The sequence below is a fragment of the Alosa sapidissima genome, chromosome 15, assembly GCF_018492685.1.
Source record: "Alosa sapidissima isolate fAloSap1 chromosome 15, fAloSap1.pri, whole genome shotgun sequence".
NCBI classification, from domain to species: domain Eukaryota; kingdom Metazoa; phylum Chordata; class Actinopteri; order Clupeiformes; family Clupeidae; genus Alosa; species Alosa sapidissima.
The window spans coordinates 29,094,608-29,105,677 of record NC_055971.1 but is presented as its reverse complement, the minus strand read 5'-3'; the positions used below and the strand labels follow the sequence as shown (position 1 = coordinate 29,105,677).

The 11,070-nt window shown below is 49.3% G+C and overlaps 1 protein-coding gene and 1 long non-coding RNA gene across 5 annotated transcripts in view; both read left to right on the top strand.

Moving 5' to 3' along the window:
* Positions 1–239, top strand: part of LOC121683269 — a 2,200-nt gene extending 1,961 nt beyond the window's left edge. For all 3 annotated transcript variants that reach the window (XR_006022720.1, XR_006022718.1, XR_006022719.1), the window contains exon 3: positions 1–239. This exon is cut by the window's left edge. This is a non-coding gene — a long non-coding RNA (uncharacterized LOC121683269).
* The window catches only part of LOC121683264 (vascular endothelial zinc finger 1-like), a 21,907-nt gene extending 11,040 nt beyond the window's left edge, over positions 1–10,867 (top strand). Inside the window, exons 2-6 of one of the 2 annotated variants that reach the window (XM_042062815.1) lie at positions 451–1,385; positions 2,147–2,236; positions 6,198–6,267; positions 6,792–6,960; positions 9,313–10,867. In XM_042062815.1, the coding sequence (XP_041918749.1) occupies positions 451–1,385; positions 2,147–2,236; positions 6,198–6,267; positions 6,792–6,960; positions 9,313–9,680 (1,632 nt within the window). In that variant the 3' untranslated portion in view covers positions 9,681–10,867. The remainder of the gene's footprint in view (positions 1–450; positions 1,386–2,146; positions 2,237–6,197; positions 6,268–6,791; positions 6,961–9,312) is intronic. The other variant, XM_042062816.1, reaches the window with a different exon arrangement.
* The last annotated feature ends 203 nt before the right edge of the window (positions 10,868–11,070 follow it).

The following is an 11,070-nucleotide window of genomic DNA, read 5'->3' as shown; positions in this document are numbered from 1 at the left end:
CACTCCTCTCTCTCTCTCCATGGATGCCCTTCTTTCTCCCACTCCTCTCTCTCTCTCTCTCTCTCTCTCTCTCTCTCTCTCTCTCTCCATGGATGTCCTTCTTTCTCTCTCTCCATAACCTCTGTGGTCCCCCTTTCCTTATCCCCAACTTATCCTCCTGTCTGATTGTCTCTCTTCTTTTTTTTTTTTCTCTCCTTTTTCTTTCATCCTGCTTCTCATTCCTCCTCTTCCTGCCTTGCCACACTCCTAACTCTCTCTCACTCTATCTCCTTTTTTTATCTCTCTCTCTCGCTTTCTCTTTTTTCTTCCCCTCTCTTCATCCTTCTTCTCATCATTGCACTTTCTTTTCTCCTTACCTCACTTTCTCTCCTTCTATTCCTCCCTTGCCATCTCCCTCTCTCTCCCTCCATCCCTCCATCCCTCCGTCCCCCCCCTTGTTCACCTCTGCAGCAGGCCAATGAGGCGTTGCACCACCACCACCAGGTGTCCCAGAACAGCCTGCTGCCGCTGCTCAACTCCGCGTCGGAGCCCGTGGACCAGAAGCCCGTGCTGCCCATCATCCCGCTGGACCAGAAGCCGCCGGTCAGCGCCGCCGACCTGCTCAAGGACAACGTGGCCAGCGGTGCCGGCGGAGGGGGAGGAGGAGGAGGAGGAGGAGGAGGGGGTGGGGGAGGAGGAGGCGGAGGCATCCATCACCCGGTGGTGGTCAAGAAGGAGCCCAAGTCCAAGACGCCGTTTGTGTGCAGCTACTGCAACAAGGCGTTCCGCGACAGCTACCACCTGCGCCGGCACGAGTCGTGCCACACGGGCATCAAGATGGTGTCGCGGCCCAAGAAGAACCCGGCCGCCTCCGCCTCGGCGCCGCCCACCATGGTTCCGCTCGTCTCGGCCGTGTCGCGTGACGGCGGCGGCCCTTACGTCTCCACCATCGCCGGCATGCTCACCACGGCGACCACCTCCGCCACAGCGTCCAGCGTCATGACGTCCATGGCGCACCACCACCACCACCACCATCACCACCACCAGCAGCAGCAGCAGCAGCAGCATCAGCAGCAGCAGCAGCATCAGCAGCATCAGCACCAACAGCAGCATCAGCACCACCAGCAACAGCAGCAACAGCAGCAGCAGCAGCAGCAGCAGCAGCCCAAGAAGCCACCCAAGCCGGTCAAGAAGAACCACGGCTGCGAGATGTGCGGCAAGGCCTTCCGCGACGTCTACCACCTCAACCGCCACAAGCTGTCGCACTCGGACGAGAAGCCCTTCGAGTGCCCCATCTGCCAGCAGCGCTTCAAGCGCAAGGACCGCATGACCTACCACGTGCGCTCGCACGACGGCGGCGTCCACAAGCCCTACATCTGCTCCGTCTGCGGAAAGGGCTTCTCCAGGTGAGTAGGTTTGAAGTGTGTTAGTTTGTGCCTTTGTTCGTGTGTGTGTGTGTGTGTGTGTGTGTGTGTGTGTGTGTGTTTTACACATCTGTAACATCTGCACACCTGTTGTAACTGCCGTCGAAAAATGCAGCTAAAGCTCAGAATGTTAATGCCAAGATTGGTGACCGTAATGTGCCAATCCAAATGAAATGATTGTGTGTGTGTGTCTGTGTGTGTGTGTGTGTAAGTGAGGGAGTGAGTTTTATGAAGGAGGACGACCTGCAGGTCATGCAGCTTGGGAAGCTAGACTTCCTCCATTGATGACTTAAACATAACAAAGGCCTGTCCTAGCTCTAATGCTATGATGGGGATTTGACAGTAGGTCCTGACTGTGCATGGATGTAGTGTGTGTGTGTGTGTGTGTGTGTGTGTGTGTGTGTGTGTGTGTGTGTGTGTGTGTGTGTGTGTCAGCCTGGCGGGAGCCCAGTGAGACGTCACACACCTGTGGCTCCCACTACCTGGTCGCTCGCTCCCTCTCTCTCCCCTGACGCGAGGGTAGCTCAAGCGTCGGGGCTTTTTGTTTTGCAGTGCAGATCCCAAGCAAAGGCCAGGGGTTTTCAGATGTGACCGCACACAGGGGAATTAGGAGCAGGCCCTAATTGGGAGCCTCCTATGCTAGGACCAGGTGTACTTTTAGCCAAATAGCCACAGGAAGTGACATCACTGAAGCCCCCGCCTGTTAGTCAGTGCTTTCCCTCCCATGTGACCTATCCTAACAGCAAGGACCGCATGACCTACCACGTGCGCTCGCACGACGGCGGCGTGCACAAGCCCTACATCTGCTCCGTCTGCGGAAAGGGCTTCTCCAGGTGAGGTGGAATGAAAGCCAGAGAACGTGTGTGTGTCCGTGTGTGTGTGTGTGTGTGTGTGTGTGTGTGTGTGTGTGTGTGTTTGTGCGCGCCTGTGTGTGTGACTGCGTGTGTGTGTTTGTGTGCGTGTGTGTCTGTGTGTGTGTGCGTGCATGACCTACCACGTGTGTGTGTGTGTGTGTGTATGTGTGTTTTTATTCTCTATGTGCATGTGTCTGTGAGTGTGTGTGTGTGTGTGTGTGTGTGAGTGTCTCATTCTGTGTGTGCATGTGTTTTTATTTTTGTGTGGTTAACCCTGTGTGTGTGTGTGCGTGCGTGTGATTCTCTGTGTGTGTGTGTGTGTGTGTGCACCTGGGAGGGAAACCCGTAGCCCAGAAGTCCAAACCTGCGGTTTGTTCTGATGTGTTGCTGCGGTGTAGGTGTGTGTGTGAGTGAGTGAGTGCCTCTTGCTGGATGACCCATGCGCGCTGCAGGCCTGGAGACAGTGAGCTACTGCAGCCTCCCTCACTCTCCCCGCGCCTGCGTTACGGACACGCTCGTCATCCAGCAGAGAGAGGCTCATTCTTTACATATATCTACAATTCCAACCATGCTGTATATATTTTAATGCAAACAGAACAAATGTATGTTCACATAACGACACCTTATATATATATGTATGCCTTATGCATGAGTTTCTGAACGGAAACGGTTCTATGTGCTGAAACCAGCACAATTGCTTATGTACAGTAACCAGCATTGCACATTTAGCAAAGCAAAGTGTTATTAGCCAGGATGTGGTGCTGCAGTTCTACCCAGTCAACCCGCTGCGCCTTGGGCTTATCTCCCCTCCTCGGCTCTCTCTGCTGGAGCAGATAGTAAACATATTACACAGGCAGACTGACTGCAGCACACTGAATGCTTGTCAGTTTGCTTTCCTGTTCAGGAAACAGGAATCATGCTAGAACTGGGACATGTAGAACCCTCGTCATGTCTGGAATTATGCTAGAACTGGGACATGCAGAACCCTCGTCATGTCTGGAATTATGCTAGAACTGGGACATGCAGAACCCTTGTCATGTCTGGAACCAGACTCATGCTAGAACTGGGACATGCAGAACCCTCGTTACGTCTGGATGCCTCTCTGGTATCAATACATTTTAGTTTTTTTTTTTTTTTTCATCCAAAGAGACTTAAAAAAAGAAACATTTGAATAAAAAAGATTAGATTTGAGCGTATCCTAATTAGATCTCTAGATTTGCCTCTGCTAAATACTGTACATAACCAGAGCCATTTTCAGTCACACAGAACGCCACGTTTTCTTTAACAGAATATATTTTTAGAGGAGTTAACGGCTGTTGGTTTTCCTTGTAGATGTTCTCTTACTCATTTGCCTTTGCTGCCCTGAGCGGTGGCTGACAGCTTTTGGGTTGGTAAGTGATGCTGTGCCAAAGCTCAGGGGAGCCCCGGGTAGACTGGCGCCCCCGGTGGTGAGGTTGAAAGAGTGCGTCACACTGAGCGCTGCTCCCATTTTAGAATGCCTCAGGGGGACCAATCAAAGGCGACGCAGCAGGCCTCTCTCTCTCTTTCTCTCTCTCTCTTCTCTTTCTCTCTCTCTCTCTCTCTCTCTCTCTCTCTCTCTCTCTTCCTCTCTCTCTCTCTTTCTCAGTTGCATCAGAAGACCTCTCATTGGTGGATTTTGTTTTTGTCCCATGACAACCAAAACCCTCTATGACATCATTGCATTCTACAGGGCTCCAAAGGGGAGGGTATTTTTGGGGTTGTTTTCAAGCACCAAGGCCAGAAGAGGTAGAGGTTAAAAACATGCGCATGAACACACTCATGCACACGCACACACACACGCACGCACAAACACACACACACACACACACGCACACACGCACTCAAAACATGCAATGCATTTGTATTAACAAGGTGTCTCAGGCTGCGGTTTCAAACCACCCCTGCCCACCATCACCACACATACACATACACACACACATACGCACACACACTTCCCAATGTTCTGGAACCAAGTAGGATGTGATGAGCTATTTTGGACAGACCCTCGGCCTCGTTCCAGAGCGGTGATTCAGCGCTACTTCGTGCCAACATGATGACATGGAGAGCGTGTAGATGTCAGCTACCCAGCAGCTGGACGGGGCCGCCGCACAGGGGGGGGGGGGGGCAACATTGACCAAACATCATTTGAGATGTTTGGTCAACATCTCAAATTGACATTAACAAGAGTAGCAAAGAGTCATCATGGTCAAAAGTCCCTCATAGTCAAAGCAAAGCATTTCAGATGGGTCTTCAGAGATCAGGTCTAGACTTGCCATTGTCCAATCAAAGCCCCTTTCTTAAAGTCAGGCCACACCAGACAAGCAACTGAAGTGTTCCAATGGTTGAGCATAAAAATTGTTTTGGTCTAATTTTTTAGAATGCATGCGCCGCTAGCACGTCTGGTGTAGCCAGTTCCATTGATTACAGTGGAAGCTAATTGTTGCAGCATTCGCTTTGTGAATGAAACGCTTCAGTTACGTGCCTGGTGCAGCCTGCCTGTTGGGCCCTAAGCATATCCAATGAGTCACACCATCTTTCGGTATCCAGTCAAGAGGTATTAAGTTGTTATCAAAATAAAAGCCTCTAGACTGCATTTCCTGCTCCCATACGTCTATTTGATACCAAGCACATATTGAAACATGGGTACACACTTGTTGACTAATAAGTATAAGTATATATACTCTTTTGATCCCGTGAGGGAAATTTGGTCTCTGCATTTATTCCAATCCGTGAATTAGTGAAACACACTCAACACATAGTGAAGTGAAGCACACACTAATCCCGGCGCAGTGAGCTGCCTGCAACAACAGCGGCACTCGGGGAGCAGTGAGGGGTTAGGTGCCTTGCTCAAGGGCACTTCAGCCGTGCCTACTGGTCGGGGTTCGAACCGACAACCCTCCGGATACAAGTCCGAAGCGCTAACCAGTAGGCCACAGCTGTCTCTAATAAAGTATTAAGTAATTTTCTACGCAAGTCTTGTCCATCTACAGTATACATCAACCTAATGAATGTAAATTCAGATTGGACCTAGTCTAGTCACTCAAGACCTTTTCTGCTGTGCGACAGTAACAGGCAGGCTATACCAGACACGCAACTGAAGCGTTCCATTCACAGAGCGTAGAAATAATTTTAGAAGGGTGAGGAGTGGGCTAATTTTGATTGAAGGGTGAGGAGTGGGCTAATTTTGATTGAAGGGTGACGAGTGTGCTAATTTTGATTGAAGGGTGAGGAGTGGGCTACTCGTCGTGATCATGTCTGGTGTAGCCAGTTCCATTGATTACAGTGGAAGCTAACTGAATGGAACTCTTCAGTTACGTGAGGTGTAGCCTGCCTGTCACAGTGCTGAACGTCTGGTGCGCTCGGTGCTGAAGGCCGAGGCGTTTAGTCGGACTTGGCTGAGTCAGTGGCCTGAGAGCCTGTCTGATCCGTAGCGTCTTCTCTCCGCGCCGACCCACCGCATTAGTGGCCATATCAGCTTTATGGAGGTGATGTCACTTTTCCTGGCACTGGAGGCATTGAGAGGAGGAGATTATTATTATTTTATTCCCTCTCCTCTCCTCTCCTCTCCTCCTCTCCTCTCCCCCTCTCCTCTCCTCTCCTCCTCTTCTCTCCTCTCCTCTCCTCTCCTCCTCTCCTCTCCTCTCCTCTCCTCCTCTCCTCTCCCCCTCTCCTCTCCTCTCCTCTCCTCTCCTCTCCTCTCCTCTGCTCTCCTCGTTGGGACTCATCTGTGTTACATGAGGTCATGCTTCATTCTGAGCTGCTGTGATTTCTCTCTGGGGCCAAATTTGTTAAGCATTTCTTCTCTCTCTCTTTCTCTCTATTCTCTCTCTTCTCGCTCCCCCTCTTCTCTCTCTCTCTCTCTCTCTCTTCCTCTCTGTCTTGTTCTATCGCTCCGTTCCTTTGTGTGCTCTCTGTGCAGACCGGATCATCTCAGCTGTCACGTCAAGCACGTCCATTCCACAGAAAGACCTTTCAAATGCCAAGTAACAGTAAGTCCTCCCTGACCCTTAAACACACACACACACACACACACACACACACACTCTCTCCCTCTCCCTCTCCCTCTCCCTCTCCCTCTCTCTCTCTCTCTCCCCTCTCTTCAACAGCATTCAACAACTCATTGATTCTCACTCTGACACACCTACTGAGACTAATTATTTATAGAGCAGCATATTGGCCAACACTGACGGGCAGCATGTATCATGCTCATGGTCTGGATATGTAATGCAGTGTTTATTTTTTTTTTGTTATTGACAGTTATTTCAAGACAACAGTCCTTTAATTTGTCATAATGAACACGTATTATTTAGTAGATATTGGCTATGAAGAGGCTGGAGTGTTGTGCATACTGGTATTCTGCCTTTACACACACACACACAGAGTAGCCATCACTGGAACAGTCCCAACCCTGTGCTGGTGCAGATGAGGGCTAGATGCCCTCTGAGTGAGGTGTGTGTGTGTGTGTGTGTGTGTGTGTGCCCATCTCTGAGCCGAGCCCTGTGTCTCCCTGCAGGCCTGCACATCTGCGTTTGCCACCAAAGACCGCCTGCGCTCCCACATGATCCGGCATGAGGGAAAGGTCACCTGCAACATCTGCGGCAAGATGCTGAGCGCCGCCTACATCACCAGCCACCTCAAGACGCACGGCCAGCAGACCAACTTCAACAACTCCTGCAACAAAGGTAAGCTAGCTTCCTCCAAGTTGCTCTCTCCTCCACCTCCACAAAGGGTAAAAATGCCGCCAATTTTGTGGAAGGGTAATCCTGGCACAGCTGAGGGCTACATATGTTTATCTGTTTGGATTTGTCTCTCCTGATCCTCACCCCCCGCCCCCCCCCCTCCTCTCAACTTCGTCTGTAACAAAGACATGCTCGCCATAGTGTCTTGGCTTTCTCCATACAAGCTGGATCCGTTACAGTAGATGTTGTTATCCATTGATCCTCAGTTTGGCCTTCCCCACCACAGGGACACATTAACCCGCAACACACTTCCCCACCACAGGGACACATTAAGCATATGCTGGAGTGAAGTGAGCCTCGGCCTCTGTTTCTCCTCTGCTCCCTCCCTGTGAATGGTGCTCTTGCTGTGAACTCCCTTCCCTACTTATGTCTTTTTTTCTCTTCTTCTTATCTTCATTCTTCTCAGTGTTCACATCAAAGTGAAGTGGACTGATATTTCTTTTTCTTTTGGGTGCTTCTCACCTCTGGTGAGTCATACTGTCTAGTCCAGTTGTGTAAGTGATGACTGTGCTGTGCTGTGCTGTGCTTAGCTCAGCTTTGATACAAGTAGCCCTCAAAGTAGCCCTGGTTTTTGAGTAGAACAAACGTAATTGTGGGACGTTTCTCTGAGCAAATCCATTTTTGTCTTTAGTGAAGGATGGAGCCAGAATCTCTGTGAGCTTAAGTTAGCATGAGTGGTGTGTGTTTGGTCAGTGTTGGTTTTAGTGGTGTGTGTTTGGTCAGTGTTGGTTTTAGTAGTGTGTGTTTGGTCAGTGTTGGTTTTAGTGGTGTGTGTTTGGTCAGTGTGGGTTTTAGTGGTGTGTGTTTGGTCAGTGTTGGGTTTAGTGGTGTGTGTTTGGTCAGTGTTGGTTTTAGTAGTGTGTGTTTGGTCAGTGTTGGTTTTAGTGGTGTGTGTTTGGTCAGTGTTGGGTTTAGTGGTGTGTGTTTGGTCAGTGTTGGGTTTAGTAGTGTGTGTTTGTTTAGTGTTGTGTTTAGTAGTGTGTGTTTGTTTAGTGTTGTGTTTGCTGCTGCTTCTTCTCTTCCTCCTGCTGGTGCCGGCATGACGTGAAGGCAAATCTCCACTGATATGAAATGGGATGGAGGGCCTTGGGGAAAGCTGGGAAAGCTTATGGAGAGTGGCTATAATTAAAAAGGCTTTGCACATCCAATTAATCTATGACGCAGGCCTGATTTATGAGTAGCACACCAGAGACGCAAGATGTGTTTTTTTTTTCTCATGTTCTTTTTTGTTTTTGGCCTGTTTGTGTGATCCATAGCCAACTGACCTCAGCAGATCTCTCTTTCTCTTTTCTTTCTCTCTCTCTCTCTCTCTCTCTCTCTCTCTCTCTCTCTCTCTCTCTCTCTCTCCCTCTCCCTCTCCCTCCCTCTCTCTCTCTCTGTCTCTGTCTCTGTGTGTGTTTGTAAGCACTCAGTCCTCCAGTTTCCTTCTCTGGTGTTGACAAAGTTCACGTTGACAAAGTTCCCAGGGCACCCCAGCACACAAATCTGCTACCCTCAGGGGAGACTCCAGGGCTGCTGGAGGACAGCCAGTAGCCTCAGATGTGCTGCATCTGATTTAGCCCTGACTGAAACAAGGACCCATGTGTGTGGAAGGTTTCACAACCTGTGATTGGCAGGCGACCTCCAGAGGAGAATGTTGGTCTGCCTGAGGCCACCAGGAGGCTTCAGCTGGAGTTCTAGAACTCACCTTCCCCTCAAGTTCCAAATGAACCTTCTAGAAGATGAACTGATCCGTCTCCTTTTATGTGCTGCTCTTGATGGTGCTTGTGTCTGTTTTGAGTGACGGTGTGAACTGTGGACTTGGCTAAGTTGCCCTTCATATTTGGAAAGAAATGCAGGGTACCTGTAATACTTGTGGTTGAACCCCACAGGCTGTTTGAATCACCTGAGTTGAAATGTGTCCATTTAGGCAGTAAACCTGACTCTTTTTGAATACTAGGCTGTTCGCCCAGATAAGATGTTGATGTCAGCATTTTTCTCTTCTGTCTCTTCCACTAAATTTACTTTTATTAGATTACTGAAGAAAGTACTAATATTTTTATATAGTTTAATTTAGAGGCATAACATAGGAGTGAAGTCATTTTATGAGCCGGAAATTGAGCGAGACATTAGACTGTGTGACCGTAAAACAGCACAGCATTTCCAAGGCTCAGATCATGAATTTATTGGTATGTAGGTACGGGTGAAGGAAAAATGAACAACAGAATTTGATGACTAACATTTTTCCTTTCACCTCTCTCTCTTTCTTTCTCTCTCTCTCTCCTTCTCTCTCTCTGTCTCTGTCTCTTTCTCTAGACTCTAATGACGTGTGCAATTCAGCCTCCGCCACCCCCGTCTCCACCTCTGTGGCCATCACGACGGCGATGAACCGTGGCAACCCGGTGTCGGGCAACGCGGTGACCATTGCGGCGCAGATGAACATCACCACCAACACGGTGAACATCACCTCGCCGGTGAGCCTGCAGCACCCCGTCACCATCACGGCGCCGGTCAACATCGCCTCGGTCAACATCCCCACCTCGGCGCCAATGAACATCGCCCACCCTGTGGCCATCACCACGCCGATGCCCATGAACATCGCCGGGCCACTCAACATCGCCATGCGCTCCATGGATAGCATGCCTTTCCTCTCCCAGGTCCTGCCCTCCTCTCCGCCCTGGTAGGCTCGGCCTGGGGTAGAGCCACGCCTTCCTCCCCTGCAGCCAGCCAATCCCTGCGGCGGATCACCCACACCAGCCCCCACCTCTTCCTCCTAAATCGTGTTCCTTTTGCAAAGCCCACTCCTTTTACCTTATATGGTCATCAAGTATAACCCCCCCCCCCCCCACCTCCCACCTTTTGAAGGAAGCCTTGGCTGGCTGCGTAAGTCGCACTACCTGCCACAGTCGCTATGCAGGTACGCGAGACAGAAACAGAGACGGAGCGAAAAACAAAAAAAGAAAGAAAGGAAACAAAGAGAAGGATGGAGAACAGGAAAGACGAGCAATAGCTGTGGAAGGCTGTCTACGAAAGACAGTCGTATTTTGTTTTGTCTACCCCCTCACCCCATCCCCATCCCCTCGCCCGACGCCTCTCTCTCTCTCTCTCTCTCTCGCACCGCTTCCTCACAGTAGCACCCAGATCAGTTTGCCGTGCTCAGCATCTCCTTCGCCACTGTAGGACACTTCGACTCCAGTCTGCACCGGGGTCAGTGAAGTAACACAGCTGCTGCTTGTCAAGAAAGCACTAAGAGTGATGATTCAACTACAGCGATTTTGAACACAATAACAGTGAGAGAGCTGCAACTTGGCTGTCAGTCTTTTTTTGTTTCCTTCTCCTGCTCCAAACTGCTCTTGCATCAAACGGTTAGATTTGTTTTTGTTTGATTAATTTTCTTTTTGTATTATTATGTAGGTTGCTAATCAGTATTTAATAGTTTTAAGGCATTTTATGGAGTAAACTACACAAAAAAGGGACAAAAAAGGCTTCCATTTGTGGGAAGAGTTTTTTTTGAGAATGCTTTGTAGTAGTTAGGATGGGTTTGGGGAGGGGTGGGGTGGGGGGGTTGAACTCTTTTGAAGGTGAAAGTGGGTTTGGACATCTCTTGCCTTTGACTGTGGAAAAAGTCAAGTCCAGTCTGCTTGCCTTCGCTTGTAGCTTTTTACAAAACAACGACATAAAAAAAAAACTTTACACTTCTGGAAGGAGGCATTCCAGAGCTTAGGATGACTTGTACTGTAGAATTTTTTTCTTTTCTTTTTTCTTTTTTTTTTTTAGTTTTTTTTGGGGATGTACAATGTCCTGATTTTGGATTGTGTACTAAAATGACTGTCGAGGACTCAACCCAAGTCTTGCATCGAGCACATATCCCACTGGTGAAATGTCTGACGGAAAGGGCAGTATTATCAAAGATCAAATCAGACCTTAAAGTGTTGATTTAACACAAACGAAATACCCAAGAAACCAAGAGAACACAGAAATGTAGTCACTAGGCCCATGTAGTAGCCATCCAGACTGTAAGACGCTATTGGTTAAAGCAACACCAAAGAACTTTTCCTCTGTCGCACGCACTAT